This window comes from Pelophylax lessonae (assembly GCF_965119305.1).
Source record: "Pelophylax lessonae genome assembly, chromosome: 9".
Taxonomy (NCBI): domain Eukaryota; kingdom Metazoa; phylum Chordata; class Amphibia; order Anura; family Ranidae; genus Pelophylax; species Pelophylax lessonae.
Window position 1 is genome coordinate 137,965,935 of NC_138776.1, and position 20,099 is coordinate 137,986,033.

Genomic DNA, 20,099 nt, shown 5'->3' on the forward strand with positions numbered 1-20,099 from the left:
TTTTTGCAGCTGCAGAACGCCCATCCATGTTATTCTATGGCCTCATGCACACATAAAACTTTTAGGAGCTCCAAGTGGCATAGGCGTTTTACAGCTCCAAAAAAAACCCAGGAACTGTGGGTTCAGGAGCTCCAGCGTCAAGCTGCAAAAAACGTCTGACGCTGCTAAAGGCTCCATAAGGCTCCATAACGTTGCTTAACGTGCGTTAAGCCACGTTATACGTTTTTTTTCTTCCATTCAAAATCAATGGCTCCCTACGGGAGCCTATTGATTTGAATGGAAGTCACACTGCAGGTCGGATCAGGGTGATCCGACTTGCGGTGCGACCTGCACTCTGAGAATCTTGAGGGGGAACTCCACGCCAAAATGGGAAAAAAAACGGCGTGGGGTTCCCCCCCAGGTTCCAAACCAGGCCCTTCGGGTCTGGTATGGAATTTGAGGGTAGCCCCGCGCCGAAAAAACGGCGTGGGGTCCCCCCCAAAATCCATACCAAACCCTTATCCGAGCATGCAGTCCGGCATGCCAGGAAAGGGGAGGGGACGAGCGAGCGGCCCCACCCCCCCCTGAATCATACCAGGCCACACGCCCTCAACATGGGGGGGGGGGTGTGGGTGCTTTGGGGCAGGGGGGGCTCTGCACCCCGCACCTCAAAGCACCTTGCCCCCATGTTGATGAGGACAAGGGCCTCATCCCCACAACCCTGGCCGGTGGTTGTGGGGGTCTGCGGGCAGGGGGCTCATCGGAATCTGGAAGCCCCCTTTAACAAGGGGGGGGCCCCCCAGATCCCGGACCCCCTCCCTATGTGAATGGGTATGGGGTACACTGTACCCCTACTCATTCACCCCATAAAATGCAGTGTATGGAAATAACGACAGGAGACGTTTTGGAAAATTTATTAAAAATCTTCATCCGGCTCTTGTCCTCTCCGGGGGTCTTCTGCTGTCTTCTCCTCTCCGAGGGTCTTCTGCTCTTTTGCTGTCCGCCCTTCTTGTCTTCTCCTCTCCGAGGGTCTTCTGCTATCCGCCCTTCTGCTGTCCAATCTTCTTGTCTTCTCCTCTCCGGTCTTCTGCTCTTTTGCTGTCGGCTGTCCTTCTTCCTCCGGTCCTCCGACGACGACGTCTCCAGCGATTATGCCGGCCTCTGGTCTCTGCAGCTTATTATATAGCCATTAGGGGCGTGGCCGCCAGATGACGTCATCGGGAGACCACGCCCCCTTGTGTCACAGATGACGTCATCTGTGACACAAGGGGGCGTGGTCTCCCGATGACGTCATCTGGCGGCCACGCCCCTAATGGCTATATAATAAGCTGCAGAGACCAGAGGCCGGCATAATCGCTGGAGACGTCGTCGGAGGAGGACCGGAGGAAGAAGGACAGCCGACAGCAAAAGAGCAGAAGACCGGAGAGGAGAAGACAAGAAGATTGGACAGCAGAAGGGCGGACAGCAGAAGACCCTCGGAGAGGAGAAGACAAGAAGGGCGGACAGCAAAAGAGCAGAAGACCCTCGGAGAGGAGAAGACAGCAGAAGACCCCCGGAGAGGACAAGAGCCGGATGAAGATTTTTAATAAATTTTCCAAAACGTCTCCTGTCGTTATTTCCATACACTGCATTTTATGGGGTGAATGAGTAGGGGTACAGTGTACCCCATACCCATTCACATAGGGAGGGGGTCCGGGATCTGAGGGGCCCCCCCTTGTTAAAGGGGGCTTCCAGATTCCGATGAGCCCCCTGCCCGCAGACCCCCACAACCACCGGCCAGGGTTGTGGGGATGAGGCCCTTATCCTCATCAACATGGGGGCAAGGTGCTTTGAGGTGCGGGGTGCAGAGCCCCCCCTGCCCCAAAGCACCCACACCCCCCCCATGTTGAGGGCGTGTGGCCTGGTATGATTCAGGGGGGGTGGGGCCGCTCGCTCGTCCCCTCCCCTTTCCTGGCATGCCGGACTGCATGCTCGGATAAGGGTTTGGTATGGATTTTGGGGGGACCCCACGCCGTTTTTTCGGCGCGGGGCTACCCTCAAATTCCATACCAGACCCTAAGGGCCTGGTTTGGAACCTGGGGGGAACCCCACGCCGTTTTTTTCCCCATTTTGGCGTGGAGTTCCCCCTCAAGATTCTCAGAGTGCAGGTCGCACCGCAAGTCGGATCACCCTGATCCAACCTGCGGTGTGACTTCCATTCAAATCAATAGGCTCCCATAGGGAACCATTGATTTTGAATGGAGGCAGAAAAAACGCTGCTAACAGCTACTGTGGCCAAACGTGCAATAACGCTAGTAGAAAAAACTACTGAAAGCACGTTTTTACAGCTGCTGTTTCCCGGCGTTATGTAAACAGCTTTGGAGCACGTTTTTAATGACGCCCTGTGTGCATGGAGCCTTAGTCATACTTTAATAGAAAAGATTTATATACCCCCTCCCCTCCACCCTTCATATAGCTTCATGTCGGACTTCCAGTTCAAATATAAATATCCTGTAATTATATATATGTGTATATATATATATATATATATATATATATATATATATATATATAAAATTACTTTCACCGTTTCACAGTATAAAATAACCCGTCATAGTAGTGATTATCTGCCGTTTTGTACCTATAAAGAGCTACATTTTTATTCCGTCATGACCGGTGATATATTATATAAAAAAAAAAAGCATGCTCCTGCTACTAAATGCTGCCATACAGGTATCAATTTTTGAACAAGAACATTTGTACGAATATTCATATGAACATTATTAGTACATTCAATGAATAGATGAATGTTGTTCGAAAATTTTACACGAAAACCACATACACTGTCTGAATATTTGTTTGATTTATTAACTGCTCCTTAAAATTTTCCTGTCACAAATGAACATTAATTTGACCCCACTATTGATTCGAAAATCGAGTGAAAAATTCTAAAGAAAAAATGGGTTTGTGTATTGCCAGCATAAGGGACAGCACACCCAAGTTGCATCAAGCTACCTACCAATGACAAGGGAGTCTGTCATTCATAATATGATATTACTGTCCTGTCTGAAAATCTGCAAAACAGTTTTAGTTTTTTTTTTTAAATAAAGATTTTGAGCTCTGTGTTTGATATGTACCAGATTCAACCTCTAATACTGTATAGATGTCTTCTGGTATTGTCAGATATTGGATTAGATATTTTGTTCCCTAACCACATAGCTGGTTATTTATATTTACCCCCCCCCCCCCCAAATTTCCATAATAACAGAGTTTTACACCAAACCTTTTTTTCAAAGTTTTTATCAGATTAATCAAAACCATAAACCGGCCAACTAATTGATTATGAATTGAAATTAAATGAATTGTGATGGCAAAATCCCGACATGTTTTGCCCGTTGGGCTTCTTCAGGAGATATTTTGTCTGCTACTAGACATAGCATTCCTAAAATGTTTAATATACTACTTGGGCTGATTACTTGGATAGTTCAAAACAGAATGTTCTACTGTCGTCCATCAAAATTGGGTTATATATGACCACAGGAGATAGAGAGACCCAGTAAGTGTAATGCAAATAAAGACAACACAGGGGGGAATGATCTTCACAAATTGTGTGGAGTTGGCATACAGCAAACATCTGCTGTTAGACATTAAGCTCTGTCCGGAGCCACACGGGCGTAAGTTTAATATCTAACCGCAGATGCTTGCTGCATGCCAACTTCACACAATTTGTAAGAATCATTCATCCCCATGTTGTCTTTATTTGCATTAGTGGGTCTCTCTATCTCTCCTGTGGTCATATATACCCCAATTCGGTTGGACGACAGTAGAAAATTCTGTTTTGAACTATACAAGTAATATGTTAAACATCAGGGGAATGCTATGACCAGTAGCAGACAAAATATCCTCTGAAGAAGTCTAGCGGGTGAAATATGATGGGATTTTGCCATCACAATACTGTCATGTAAAGCAAGAACCATATGAAATGAAACTTAAGTGTAATTTGTTTTTATTGGAGTTCAAAAATGTTTTTAATGATGTTTAAATAAATGATACATTTTTAATGAATTTAGTGTTGTTCGATGCAAAGCACCACGAAAATCCCAAATACCTTTTTCCAAGTTTGTCTAAATATATGGGATGTGGTAATGTTTTGGTGATTTACCTATACTCAATTCAACTTACAAAGAAGTTTAGCAATGGCAGCCTATGTATTTTCTTCGTAGAGGTTTCCCGTAATTGGAAGAATGACTGAGCTGCCCAAAATCAAGCTGGCTGACTTGATCCTAACAGGTATAGGCAACCTTCAATTTCCTTGTGCTTCGGAAACCACTCTAGGAAAGGTCTATGCATAATCAACATGCCAGTTTCTAGATTAAGGGCTCAATCACATGGACGCTTTAGCCCTTTAGAACCTATAGAGGTGTTTGTTCTTACTTTTCTCTGCTACCACTGAGCTGCATACTGGCAGCCTGTACAAGTGACTGCGAGTGCATCCACTGTACGAACCCTCCTGCACAGCCGATTTTGCCAGGTACGCGGAAACAGATACCTGGACACAGTTTGCGCACCCGTCCCTGCGTACTTGTCAAATTTGGCTGTGTGGGTGAGTCTGTATTGCCAATGTACTACCATTCACCTAAATTAGCTCCCTTCATGAGCTCAGCAGACTGCCCATGTGAATGAGCCCCTACACTGCACCAGGACTCAAAATCAAACCAAACAATAAAAAGTAAAGAAATATAAACAGCATTCTAGGTTTTATAACAATTTCTTTAAGATTAGAGAATAATTTGTTACCATATTTTTTAAACAAAAAATATAAGTGAATTCGAATTGTCAGAGCAAATGGGATTTCCCTCTATGTTTACTGAAGCGTCATAGCTATGAACACTGCTACATTAAACTATCAGTATTAAAGTAGAACTCAATTACAAACTTTTGAACATAGTCAAGTTTTTATTGTTGCCTTAATCACCATTTGGGGGGGAAGTTTCCTCACTTCCTGTCCCGCTTATTACCTGGAAGCGAGGGTGAATATTTCCAACAGGGACACAGATACCAATAAAACTGTTTAATAGATTTTTATGACTTCACAACTCCACAAAAAACGAACAAAAATGTTCTGGTTGGCGTTATAATTTATTTAAAGCTGAACTCTAGGATGGAAACAAAAAAAAAAACTTGCAGTAGGTGTTCCCCCCTGCAAGGGTTAAATGTTAATTCTAGGGGGTACAGGAATATGGAGTAATACCTTATTCCTGGCTCTAGCAGGCTTCCTTCATCCATCTCCACCCTCCAAAGGGGCTCTCAGCTGCTGCCGCATGCTCGTTTCCTCCACATACAATGCAGGGTTAATAGCCCTGTATTGTACGTGAGGATATAGAGCAGGGGTCTCCAAACTATGGCGCTCCAGTTGTTAAGGAACTACAAATTCCATCATGCCTAGTCATGTCTGTGAATGTCAGAGTTTTACAATGCCTCATAGGACGTGAAATCTCACAACAGCTGGAGGGCCGTAGTTTGGAGATTCCTGTTATAGAGGAACTGCCCAAAGACTGAAGCACCAGGGAGAAAAGGACAGCACTGAAGATGGCTGGAAAGGAGATTGTAGTAAGGAATACATCCTCTTCTAATACCCCTAGCAATACTGAGCTGCTTTTTTTTTTAACCCAGGGTTCAGCTTTGAAAATAATAATCATCTTCGTTATTTTAACTTATTTCCACACAGTAGTTCATGTCCCTCCCCGACACCGCACAAACAACAATGATCTAAATAAAGTGAGAGTATTGTCTGAAACATTTTACATGCAGAAATGTAAAGGAAAAAATGGCCATTACTAAAACCATGAAGCATAAAACAGACAAATGTTCCCCTAGTCATGCAGGACCAAAGATATGGAATGTTAGATATAGACATAGAGGATGGAAATCTACAAAATGAACAGAATGGAAAGAAACACTGAAGAGAAAATGCCATGCACAGAAAGACAGATGTCTAGGAATATGACTTCAGAACGATGCAAACTGCAAATTATATCCAAATGCTCATGGGGAAAAAAAATGTGAGCGATAAAAACCAAAATACTAATAAGGGGGGGGGGATAAGTAAAAGAAAAAAATGCTACACATAAAACTGACATGTGACATCATTTAAATGTATTGTGTAGCAACTCCAAAAGAAAAAAAAAAGTTGGAAGTCATATTTCAAAACAATGGTGCTCTGTCTGGTCTGTACCTTTTCTATTGCCATATATGAGTCGTTCTTCAGATGGAGAGTCCAGAAAAAAAGGAAGTGAACGATGGAGAAATAGGTGAGTGAGACAAATAAAAAAATAAAGATATTTTACTTGGCAGCAGCAAGAATGAAGGTGGACTGGCAAAAAAGGAGAAAGGAAACAAAAAATGGGAACCTACAACTCTAGGACTCTTAAGAATGGCAGGAGTAAATACATTAATTCAGTTTAGAATGAGATATAGGAGTATGGTGAGAGACAACAATATTTGCAGTGTTAACCCCTTTAAAGTCACACAGCCAACAATGTGCTGTTATTTGTTGCTGGTCTTTAGCAATGGGGTTAAAAAGAACAGCATATCTAAGGAGGTACAGTACAAAACCTAGATAGTACAAAGTTAAGAAATAGTCATGCCATCAGCACACAAGATTTTCGGATCACGGAATAACTTACACAAAATCAATTGTTTTTAAAGTCTGTGTTTACAGGGACCTATAAAACTGTCAGCGGTGCTACCGAAGTTTAGAAGAGGATGGTAAATTTAATAAAGACTGGATGTTCGGAAAATGTGGACATAACAATGGAGGTGAGAAGCTTGCAGCTGAATTGTGAGCAGTGATCAAATGATGTACAGTTATATCAATGCAAAACTATTGGACAGCTTAACAAAGCAAAGTTTACTCAGCAGGACATTTACCATAATACAGCTCAGTAAATCTGGGAGCACATGTAAACAGTAACACTGTGGCCAGTAATCAAAATAGTCGTTTTCCAAACACTTGTTATGGGCAAGGACTTACCAGACTATTAAGGAGACAGGTACAGTTACGATTTATAAGGGCACATTACAAATGAAAGTTAAATATGTTGAATAAAATGTAAATGGTTAATTTATCAATGTCAGAATCTATACTGGTATAAACAAATGGCAATGCACCCACAGTTCTACAATGATATAGGGCCTTGTTAAATGCTTTATGTTTTTTCCCAAATTGAAATGATCAGTAAAAGCTCAAAGAATGGAAAGTAAATATTGCCCACAAACAGGTTTATACTGTGATCCGAAGTTTTGGAAAAAGATGTTAAGTTAGGTAGAGAAGTTAACATATCAGTGAGAGTTTTAATTAATGACTGTTTTACTTTTAATCATAAACCAAGAAAAATAAGAAAAGGTCTGACCTTTAATGGGTTTACTAAAATGTCTGAAAAACATTTAAACCTTCCCAATTACATTTATTACTGTATCTGTACCCTTCGTTTTTAAAAGAGAAACAAGGACATTTATACTCATCTAGGTGGATGCAACATTGATCCGACGCGAAATGTGTCCCCCGCTGGCTCTGCAGCGAAAACAGAGCACTCAAACACTGCTAGCTAATCGCTCAGTTTTCCCGATCCTCTTTGAGAAGAGAGCCCTCACTGTCAGTCAGTGGCTCTCTGCTCTAACCCTCCCTGGAGCGCTGGGCTGTGGAGAGGGCAGGAGGGGCTGGCTCAGGCTCTTAGCGGATCGTTGAGAAGCTGAGCAAGGTGCCGGTCCAGGAATCTGGGTTGATCCTGACCATATGGTTGGGATCTTTCCCGAGCCTGAACTGGCTGAGTGATGTCAGCCAACAGCAGCCTTTTGCCCACTGTCTGCTGAAAACAGCTCACAGAACAGAATGACTGCACTCCTGTGAGCTACAGGAGTACAGCCAAAATAAGTTTGGTTGTAATTCTCATTTAGGATAAAAAATTTTCTCTAAAAAAAATAAATAAATAAAATGTCCAGGTAAACCTGTAGTTCCTAGGGCTTCATCCTTCCTAGTGGCAATGATCTGCAGGCTCAAAGTTTATGCAACATTACAACCACAGTGTACCTGCTCTCAATATTTTTATTATGTACGACTTATTTCCTGGGTCATGGTGATCATTGTTTTTATTATCATAGCCAGGGCTGGGTCAGAGGCAAAGCTAAACTACAGTGTGTCACATGTCCTGGGATATTACTTTGGCTATTACATGCCTTCCCCTTCCAGGCTATTCAAAGAAGAATGTACTGTTAGTCAAGCATGTGCTCTGCCACTTAGGCAGATCAAATACTTGACTTTTGAAAGCACACTCTGCTCTGAATGACCTAAAAGGGAAGGCATATAATAGTTAAGATGACATCACAAGATTTTGTGACGTGCAGTAGCTTAGCTGTGTGCCCAACCTGGGCTGTGCTGTGGTGATAGTAAGAATAGTGATAATGTGACCTTTGGGCTCATGGAGACGAGGAATTAGGCCCATCCTCCAAACAGCCGCTGGCAGATACGAGTGCATTAACCTCAGAGCTGTGAGAAGACACACAGACACAATTGCATGTCAAAGATTGACATGTGGGCAGGAGCTGGTGCATGGATCCAAATGCAGAGACTCTTTGGATCCCTGCACATGCTCTAGGCAGCATGTTAGACTTTGACATGCGATTATGTCCATGCAGCTGCTGCGTGTGCATCCACTTCTATGGGCTGCCTGTAAGCTCTTTGTGGAGGATGGGCTTAAATCACCCATCTAATTGCGACCTAAGGAAAAACAGGAAAATAAAAGTACAAACCACACAATTTCTTCTTTTTATATATAGATCTGTGGTTGTGTGCTGTGTGTAAGGGGGGGGGGGGGGGTTTATTGTGTATGTATGTATAGTGTGCGGATATCTAGATTTAGTACCACTCCTCTCCTAGATAGATTTTTGTTTTACATCAAGGAGAATGCAACACTCAAAACTCTAGGGTAGATAGAAAAAATTAGGATACAAGGACAGGGCATTAGTTATTGATCAGCATGTGACTCAGTCCACCAGCCTTCAATCTAAAGCTGAAATATTGATCAGGTGTGAATTCTAATGTCTAACTAGTTTATAAAGGAATGTGTCTTCAGTGTAAAAATAGTATCGCCCCATTTTAATAACCACCCCAGTTCCAAAAAGATGGGAAAAATCCCAAAAGCTGTGTAAAATCTACAAAAAAAACAAATTGCAATAATTTGCAAATCTCACAAACCCATATTGTATTCACAATAGAAAACATGTCAATGTTTAAACTGAGAAAAAGTAAAATTTTAAGAAAAAAATAAAGTAATTTTGAAAGTGATGGCAACAAAACGTCTCAAAAAATTTGGAACAGGGCAACAAAAAGCTGGCAAAGTAAGTGGTACTATCAAGGGAAAAGCTGGAAGAACATTAAACAATGTGTTGCAATGAGTGTCTCAGAAGTAAAGATGAGCAAATAACCAAACTTTGAAAAGCAGCATCTAAAAATTGTCGAACAATTTAAGAAAAATGTTCCTGAATGCAAAATTGCATTCAATTATATCATCTACAGTACAGATCATCAAAAACTTCAGAAAATCTGGAGAACTTTCTGAGCACAGGGGACAAAGCTGATACGCAATTTTCCGGCATGGAGCCTCGCTGCATTAAAAGGAGGCATAATTCTGTGATTGACAGCACTGCATGGGCTCAGGAATACTTCCTAATATCACTGGTCGGTGAACATAGTTTATTGTGCCATCCAAAAATGCAAGCTAAAGCTCTATCATGCAAAGAAGAAGCCATATATGAACATGATCCAGAAATGCCGTTACCTGCTCTGGGCCAAAGCTCATTTAAAATGGTCTGTTTCAAAGTGGAAAACTCTTCTATGGTTAGACATATCAAAATTGACATTCTTTTTGGCAACTATGGGCGCCACATCCTTCTTACTAAAGAGAAAAGGAACCTTCTGACTTGTTATCAGCACTCAGTTGAAAAGCTTGCTGCTCTGATGGTATGGGGGTGCATTATGCATATGAAATGGGCAGCTTGCACATCTGGAATGGCACCATAAATGCTGAAAGAAATATCTAGGTTTCGGATCCAGACATCTTTTTTCAGAGAAGGCCTTGCATTTTTTCAGCATGACAATGCTAAACTGCATACTGCATCTATGACAACAGCATGGCTGCATCTATGACAACAGCATGGCAGACCTTCCACCAATTGAAAATATTCGGTGCATCCTAAAACAAAAAATACGACAAAGACGACCCAGGACTGTTGAGCAGTTTGAATCCTATATCAAGCAAGAATAGGACGATATTCCTCTCTAAGAACTCCAACAAATGGTCCCCTCAGTTCCCAGACGTTTACAGAGTTATGTTAAAAGAAGAGGGGATGTACACCGTGGTAAACATGGCCCTGTCCCAACTTTTTTGAGACGTGTTGCTGCCATCAATTTCAAAAATTACCTTATTTTTTTCTTCAAAAAGGTACAGTATTCACAGCACTTCAATTATTCCACATTTTGTTATGTTACAGCCATATTCCAAAATTTATTAAATTCATTATTTTTCCTCAAAATTCTACAAACAATACCCCATAATGACAATGTGAAAGAAGTTTGTTTGAAATTTTCCTTGCATAGATATTAAAAATAAAAAAACGAAAGAAAAAAAAAAATCACATGTACATGAGTATTCACAGCCTTTGCCATGACACTCGAAATTGAGCTCAGGTGCATCCTGTTTCCACTGATCATCCTTGAGATGTTTCTACAACTTGATTGGTGTCCACCTGTGGTAAATTCAGTTGATTGGACAGGATTTGGAAAGGCACACGTCTATATAAAAGGTCCCACCATTAACAGTGCATGTCAGAGCACAGACCAAACCATGAAGTCACCCTCCCTTCTAGATTGTAAGCTCTAACGAGCAGGGCCCTCTAGTTCCTCCTGTTTTGAACTGTATTGTAACTGTATTGTCTTCCTTCACATTGTAAAGCGCTGCGCAAACTGTTGGCGCTATATAAATCCTGTATAATAATAATAATAATAATGAAGTCCAAGGAATTGTCTGTAGACCTCCAAGACAGCACTGTATCAAGGCACAGATCTGGGGAAGGATACAGAAAATGTCCACAGCATTGAAGGTCACAATGAGCACAGTGGCCTCCATCATCTGAAAATGGAAGATGTTTGGAACCAACAGGACTCTTCCCTAGAGCGGGCCACCCGGGCAAACTGAGCGATCGGGGGAGTTCCAGCGTTTCTCTGTTTCCAGAAGAAACATTCCAGAAGAACAATAATTTCTGCAGCACTCCATCAATCAGGCTTGTATGGTAGAGTAGCCAGACTGAAGCCACTTCTGAGTAAAGGCACATGACAGCCTGCCTGGAGTTTGCCAAAAGGCACCTGAAGGACTCTCAGACCATGAGAAACAATATTCTCTGGTCTGATGAAACAATGATTGAACTATTTGACCTAAATGGCAAGCATCATGTCTGGGAGAAACCAGGCCCCGCTCATCACCTGGCCAATACCACCCCTACAGTGAAGCATGGGGGTGGCAGCATCATGCTGTGGGGATATTTTTCAGCGTCTGCAACTGGGAGACTAGTCAGGATTGAGAAAAAGATAAATGCAGCAATGCAAAGTGACATCCTTGATAAAACCTACTCCAGAGCGCTCTGGACTTCAGACTGGGGCGAAGGTTCATTTTCTATCAGGACAACTACCCTAAGCACACAGCCAAGATAACAAAGGAGTGGCTACGGGAAAACTATGTAAATGTCCTTGAGTGGCCCAGCCAAAGCCCAGACTTAAACCCCGATTAAACATCTCTGGAGAGATATGAAAATGGCTGTGCACCGATGTTCTCCATCCAACCTGATGGAGCTTGAGAGGTCCTGCAAAGAAGAATGGGATAAATTGCCCAAAAATAGGTGTGCCAAGCTTGTATCAACATACTCAAAAAGACTTGTGGTTGTAGTTGGTGCCAAAGGTGCTTCAACAAAGTATTGGGCAAAGGCTGTGAATACTTTTATACATTGCATTTTTGTTTCGTTTTTTGTTTTTAATAAGTTAACAAAGATTTCAAACAAACTTCTTTCACATTGTCATTAGGGGGTATTGTTTGTAGAATTTTGAGGAAAAAAAAGTTAATTTAATCCACTCTGGAATAAGGCTGTCCTTGGACTTCATGGTTTGGTCTGTGCTCTGACATGCACTGTTAATGGTGGGACCTTTATATAGACGTGTGCCTTTCCAAATCCTGTCCAATCAACTGAATTTACCACAGGTGGACATCAATCAAGATGTAGAAACATCTCAAGGATGATCAGTGGAAACAGGATGCACCTGAGCTCAATTTCGAGGGTCATGGCAAAGGCTGTGAATACTCTTGTACATGTGATTTTTTTTTTAATAACTTTGCGAAAATTTCAAACTTCTTTCACATTGTCATTACAGGGTATTGTTTGTAGAATTTTGAGGAAAAAAGTGAATTTAATCCACTTTGGAATAACATAGCTGTAACATAACAAAATGAGGAAAAAGTGAAGCGCTGTGAATACTTTCCGGATTCACTGTATATGTCCTCAGTATAAACATTTGATACGTTTTCGTTTTGTATTGTGAATGGGTTTATGAAATTTGCAAATCATTGCGTTATGTTTTTTTATGTAGATTATACAGTGTGTCCTTTTTTTTCAGAATTGGATTGTAAAACGCTCAGCAATTTGATCAAATAAATACCATGCGTTTCCTACTCAAACAAAACCATGAGGATTTTCCATTACTGAATGCTACAGTTTTTAGTTTCTTTCAATTGCAAACAGTCCTGTTTAGTAATTCAAGGACGTAGCAAATTGTACATCAGATTCTTTTAAAGCAGTGAACACTGAGAAACAAAAAGTGATGTACAATGATTTCATAAAGAAGAACTTCAGTCCCCCCCCCCCCCCCCCCCCACTGGTGCTGCCATTTTTCTTATTTCTGGTGCAAGGGCGCAAATGCGCCCAAGGGCTTTGCCCACTGAGTTGTAAGGACACGTGCTGAGAAAGAGGTCCCAGACCTCTTTGACTGCACCACTCTTGCATGCAGCTGTACTGAAGGACTCTGCTGGGTTTGGCAGAGCCCTTCAACACATGTTAACACACGTGCCCAAATGCCATTCCTGCCTAGGTGAGGAAAAAATGAAGTGCCGCAACTTAAAAAAACAATTAAGAGGAAAGGTAGAGGAATGGAGATGGAGCCACATACAAGCACATTGTCTTTTGGGGTGAATGTCAGCTTTAAAGAGCAGGGCTTCTGTACTCCAAGAAACTGACCAAACAGTGCTTTGATGGCTTTTGTTAAGTCACAGAACCATCCATGTAGAGATGGCGTGTGGTAATATACAGACAACCATAAAAATGAGCCAGGAATATTACAATGATCCTACCGTCAAACTGGTCTTCTCCTTCTGTCATTAATTCATCATCTGAGCAAATGCTCAGAACATTCACCAGCATTTCAGTCACTGTGATCAACAGAACAAAATACAGGTTAGGGTACTTCATAAATCTAAATTAATAGAATGGATGGATGGTTGCATTTTGCATACGTTCCACAATGAACGTCACATTTTATGAAAGTTTAGCCCATGTTCTGGACTTTAGCTAAATGCACGGAATTTAAAAGCTGAACTAACTCTACCCCTCCCTCACCAATTCCTGTTGCAAATTGACTGGTCCAATGCTACTCCGCTGCCTACCCCGCCAGTCACTGTAATAGGCCTCAAACTCAGGACCTTCACTACACAACCTGGTGACTGGGTATGATCAGGCAAAGGTGTACAGTGACTGGTCCTAATGGCCATATGACTGCACTAACCACTACAAATCCACTCTTTTTTCAGGGAAAGGTCACTTGATAAAACAAAAAAGAAAACTCAAGGGTCATGTGACCAAGCTGAATAATCCCCGGTTGGTATTAGCGGCATAATGATACTACTCAGCCAAGCATCACTTGAGGAGAATGATTCAGGCAAAGGGGGTTCATGAACTGTATGACTCTCCACAGACTTGAAAAATCTGTATGTGAAAATTAAAAAAATGGATTTTTGTAAGAACTTACCGTAAAATCCTTTTCTCTTAAGCTCATTGACAGACGTAGTCTTCTTGATTCTCAAGAGCTGGGTTATGTTGTCTCCGCAGGAGTAGGACTAGGCAGAATGACAAAACGTTCTGGCTCCACCTTAGGGGCAGTCCCTGAGGGTATATCCTCCCTCTCTCTGCTACAGGGAATCAGTTCTGTTTAAAGCAGTACAGAGAATTTAACCCAACCCAACTCAATGATAGAGGGGCGGGTACTACGTCTGTCAATGAGCTTAAGAGAAAAGGATTTTACGGTAAGTTCTTACAAAAATCCATTTTTCTCTATCGCTCATTGACAGACGTAGTCTTCTTGATTCTCAAGAGCTGGGACAACCAGAAGCAGTGCCACAAATGAGGGGTGGGATTGACAAAATCAAATCCAATCTAGAAGGCCCAACCGGTGCCAAACTAGAAGTTTTAAAGGCTCATTATAAACAAAGAATGAGACTAAAGAAAAATTTTCCAACGGAAAAAACCCTCGAGGTAGACCACTGGTCTCCTCAAATTGCGGCCTGCAAAACCTTGCGGCCAAACGAGGCATCAGATGATGCCATTACATCAACTTTATAATGTTTAGTAAAGGTATGCACCGACGACCAGGTAGCCGCCTTGCACACCTGGACCACTGACGCCTGATGGCGAAAGGCCCAAGACGCACTAAGTGCCCGAGTGGAGTGCGCCTTAACAGGGAACGGGGGCTCCCGACCCTTAATAGAATAAGCCTGTACTACCGTCTGTCTGATCCATCTGGAAATGGTCGCGGCAGATGCAGGCAACCCCTTTTTGGGTCCATCTGGGATCACAAAAAGTGAATCCGTCTTGCGAAACGAGTCTGTCGTTTTCAAGTATACCCTGATCGCCCGGACCACATCCAAGGAGTGTAACGCAAACTCCCGAGGATGACTGGGCTTAGGACACAGGGAAGGTAATACAATTTCTTCATTCAGATGAAATTCTGAAACCACTTTTGGTAGGAAGGATGGATTCGGACGAAGAACCACCTTATCTCTATGAACCACCAGATATGGTGAACGACAAGATAATGCGGCCAGTTCTGACACCCTGCGTGCAGAAGTAATAGCCACAAAGAAGGCCACCTTCTGGGACAACGTGGGTAGAGGAATCTCCCTAATATCTTCAAAGGGAGGTTTCTGAAGAACCAACAACACTAAATTAAGATCACAGGAGGGTAACGGCGCGTGCACTGGCGGAGCCAGATGTCGCACCCCCTGGATGAAATTCCGCACCAAGGAATGAGTAGCCAAAGGCTTCTGAAAGAAGATGGCTAATGCTGAGACCTGACCCTTGATAGTACTCAAGGCCAGTTTCTGCTCAACCCCTTGTTGCAGAAAAGCCAATATTCGACTAATCGAATAAGACCGAGGACGGAACCCCAAAGGTTCACACCATGCAATGTAGGACTTCCATGTGCGATGATAAATCTTTCTGGAAGTCGCTTTCCTTGCTTCAACTAGAGTAGGAATAACTGAAGCTGACAAACCTTTGTCCTTCAGCACCTGGGTCTCAATAGCCAGGCCGTTAAAGCCAGCGATCGTAAAGCAGGATGGAAGATCGGTCCCTGAGACAGTAGATCCTCCCTGAGAGGAAGTCTCCACGGGACGTCCGCCACCAGTCTGACCCTGTCGGCGTACCAAGCTCGACGAGGCCAGTCCGGAGCTACCAGGATTACTGGGATTCCTTCCTCCTCTATTCTGCGAAGAAGTCTTGGCAGTAACGCGAGAGGAGGGAAGGCATATATTAGCTGGTATTGCCCCCACTGGGCGATCAGTGCGTCTGCGGTTTCTGCTAGAGGATCGCGGGAGCGAGCCACGAATCTCTGAACTTTCCTGTTGAATCGTGATGCCAACAGATCCACATCCGGGGTGCCCCACCGTAGGCACAACTGGTGGAAAACGTCTGGATGGAGGGACCATTCCCCCTGATCCAGGGTCTGACGGCTGAGATAATCTGCCTGCCTATTCTCCACCCCCGGAATGAACACCGCAGAGATTGCTGGAACAAATCGTTCCGCCCAGCGAAGAATGCAAGCCACTTCTTTGGCCGCTCGGGCACTCTTGGTGCCCCCCTGGTGATTGACATAAGCCACGGCCGTGGCATTGTCCGACTGGATCCGAACCGAGCTGCCCTGGAGCTGCTCGGTCCAGTGAATCAGACAAAGTCTGATCGCTCTCAGTTCCAATACATTTATCGGTAACCTGGATTCTTCCGGGGACCAAAGTCCCTGGACAGATAACTGACCGAGAATTCCTCCCCATCCGGATAGACTGGCATCCGTGGTCACTGTCGTCCAATATATTGGCAGAAATGACTTTCCCTGGCTGAGCATCGGAGACCGAAGCCACCATACCAGAGACTCTCTGGTCTGTTTGCTCAATCGGATCTGATTGTCCAGGGATTCCGGATTCCGATTCCATCTGAGAAGAATCTCTTGCTGAAGAATTCGGGTATGGGACTGGGCAAATGGGACTGCTTCGAACGAAGCCACCATCAACCCCAGAACCCTCATGCAAGTCCGAAGGGAAGACCAGCTGTTGGACAGTAACAACTGGACTGCAGATTGAATCTTTCGGAGTTTCCCTACCGGAAGAAAAACTCTTGTCCTGACTGTGTCTAGAATTAGACCCAGATATTCGAGCCTCTGGGTGGGAACCAGAAATGACTTTTGCTGGTTCACCAGCCACCCGAATTCCTGTAAAGAAATCATAGTAATTTCTATGTTTTGTAGCAAGGTCTGAGGAGACTCTGCATGAAGCAGAAGATCGTCTAGGTAACCTAGAATCGATATACCTCTTTGGCGCAGAAGTGCCAACATTGGGGCCAACACCTTTGGGAAGACCCGCGGAGCCGTGGCGAGACCGAAAGGTAACGCCACAAACTGATAGTGGTTCTCGTCTACGGAAAAGCGTAGAAAACGCTGATGTCCTGCGAAAATGGGAATGTGAAGATAGGCGTCCTTGATGTCTATGGACGCTAGGACATCCCCTGGATGCAGGAAGGCTGCTACCGTGCGAATGGACTCCATTCTGAATCTTCTTATGTTGACGAAAGAATTGAGTGCTCTTAAGTCCAGAATTGGACGCACTTTGCCCTCTTTCCTGGGTATTGTAAACAGGTTTGAATAAAACCCTTGAAACCGTTCTGTCCAAGGAACGTGGACTACCACTCCTTGTTGTAGTAAATCTGTGACTGCTCTCCGCAGATCTTCTAAACGATCTGCGGATAGTCGGATATTGGAAGGGAAGAATCGCGCCGGTGGGAGAGATCGAAACTCGATCTTGTACCCTGACCTTATGACTTCGCAAACCCATTTGTCCGGGATTCTGGAAAGCCATGGATCCGGGAACCGGCGAAGACGTCCCCCCACCCCAGTTATGGGTGGGGGCGCACCTTCAGGCTTTGGATGGTTTATCTTCAGGTCTGGAGGGGGCGGGCTTTTGCTTGCCCGACCAACGACCCCTGACGCCTCCTGCAGGAGCTTTGGAGGACTTCGTTTTTTCACCCGCTGGACGAAAAAACCTCTTGTGAGCAGAAAAAGAAGGCCCTCGTCTTTGACGAGTTCCTCTACCTTTAAAATTTTGCGGTAAAAAGGTGCTTTTTCCACCGGTGAGATCCTTAATGATCTCATCTAAGTTGGCTCCAAATAGACGCTCTCCTGAAAAGGGGATATTAGCCAATGCTTTTTTGGAACCTTGGTCGGCTAACCAACCTTTTAGCCACAGTGTACGCCTGAGAACCACTGCTGAGACTGATGCTCGCGCCATTAATGGAGTGGCGTCTAACGCCGCATCACATACAAACTGTAACCCCTGTATCATTTGTTCCAACAATTCTGATACCGCCTGAGGGACTTCTTCTAAGTCCCGGCGTAACCACTTGGTCCATTCAGTTACAGCCTGCGAAACCAGACCAATAGCAATTATTGGTCTGAAAGCTGATCCAATCAAGGAAAACATGGTGCGAGACATAGCTTCTATCTTGCGATCCACTGGATCTTTAAAAGACGGAGCGTCTTCTAAAGGAATAACCGTGGCTTTATTCAATCTAGCAATAGGTGAATCCACCACAGGTGGTTCTGTCCATTTCTTAATAAGGGTTTCCTCAAACGAATAACGCCTGTCAATGCGTTTAGAAATATTAAAAGTGCGTTTTGGCAGACGCCATTCTTCTTCGATTGGATTGCCAAAACATTTGGGCAATGGAAAAACCTTCGCCACTTTGATGCGCTTTTTAGTCCCAAAAGGGATCTCAGTTTCAGCTATTTCTGATGGAATACCCTGTAACCTTAAAGTCTCTTGAACAGATACAATGAGTGCGTTTACCAACGCTTCCTCTCGGGCTATGGCGGATGCCGAAACATCCTCCTCACTGTCTGAAGAGACAGGACCCGAGACACCAATACCAGATGAAGTACCTGCAACTGCAGAAATAGGCTCAGAGTCTGAATCCGAGGTTTCAGATAATAAGGGGTTAGGCGGGGGTCGCTTTCTTGCGCCCTGTCCCTGACAAGCCACTTCCACCCGGGACACAAAAGTTTCCATAATAGCTGACAAAGATTCAATTGTCAATGGGGTGCTGGAGGATCCCGCAGACCCCTCGAGGGGATCCGGAGGAGATACATGAGTGGCAGGGTCCATGTTAATACAGGACACCTTTGCCAGCAGAACAAAAAAACTTTTTCTTTTTTTTTTTTTTTTTTTTGTGTGTCTCCCCCTAGCGCAATAGCGCCCCTCAGAGTACCTGCTTCTCGATCCCAGAGAGAGAGAGAGGGACCCCCAGGGCTCACCAACCGATGCAGTGCAGTTTCCAACAAACTGCAGTCAGCGTCTGTCTTTACAGACTGGAAGGAGCTGTTTGCTTTTTCCCAGGCAGAAGGCGTGGCTCCGCCCCCTGTGTACGCCTTCCGGCGTTCCCAGCCCTCCACGAGGTAGCTGGGCTCACAAAACATGGCCGCCCCCATAGAAGAGACATAAGACTCCAAAAACATGGCGGCCGGCGTGACCTGAGGACATACATGCATTCGGTCTACGGCAAAATGGCGGCGGACCGCCGATATCGTCTTCCCAGCACATCCACCTGCACTCTGCTAAGAGGTGACATATGGATCTACAGAGATACACTGCACATAAGGTAGGATTATACCTCCTATGTCTGCTGTAATGTTACAGTCTGCTGGGTAGAGTGTTAGCTCTTGAACCAAGTCCACTTCCCACAAACACATGCTGTATTACAAGGGGGACTTGTAAGTATCAGATATATACTGACCATATATGGAGGGGCCCATAATATATACTGCCTCATAATGAGGAAAAAAGGGAACGTTTACTCACCATACCGAACCGACAGGCACCCTCTCTTCACAATACCCTCTCCACCGGGGTGGGGGTTTGTGGACGCCTCGACTCTCTGGTACCTGGCGTCCAAGCGAGACTTTTAACTCGCAAAGTCAGTCCCTTTACTGGGACTCCGTCGCGGCCGACCCAGCGCACTGGTCTGCACGCGCTCGTAGGCAGAAACCGGGGTGACCACTGGATCTCAACATCCAGCCCGTCGCCCGGCCCCGCATACTTACTTGAATATGTCGCGGCCGACCAAGCGCAATGCCATGGTCTGCGCGCGCTCGTAGGCCGGCTGGGGTGACCACAAGTGTCGCCCAGTCCTGCATTTTTTGCTTGAAGATCTCACAGGAAAAAAACACTGGAGAAAACTACCTAAAAAATGTCTTTTTCTTAAAGAAAAAAAGTCTTGCCAGGACCAAAAGATCCCAGCAAGGAACTTAGGTCCTTACTCCTGACTAGACAGAAAAAAACTGATTCCCTGTAGCAGAGAGAGGGAGGATATACCCTCAGGGACTGCCCCTAAGGTGGAGCCAGAACGTTTTGTCATTCTGCCTAGTCCTACTCCTGCGGAGACAACATAACCCAGCTCTTGAGAATCAAGACGACTACGTCTGTCAATGAGCGATAGAGAAAAAACAATGC

General features: G+C 44.2%; 1 protein-coding gene across 7 annotated transcripts in view; it reads right to left on the minus strand.

Annotated features, from left to right (window-relative positions):
* PPP3CB (protein phosphatase 3 catalytic subunit beta) overlaps positions 1–20,099 on the minus strand; it is a 169,070-nt gene that overhangs the window by 40,612 nt on the left and 108,359 nt on the right. For 4 of the 7 annotated variants that reach the window (XM_082268066.1, XM_082268062.1, XM_082268065.1 and 1 more), the window contains exon 10: positions 13,407–13,484. In XM_082268066.1, coding sequence (XP_082124192.1) covers positions 13,407–13,484 — 78 coding nt within the window. Of the gene's footprint in view, positions 1–6,193; positions 6,221–13,406; positions 13,485–20,099 lie in introns of all 7 variants that reach the window. The other 3 variants (XM_082268064.1, XM_082268060.1, XM_082268063.1) reach the window with 1 other exon arrangement.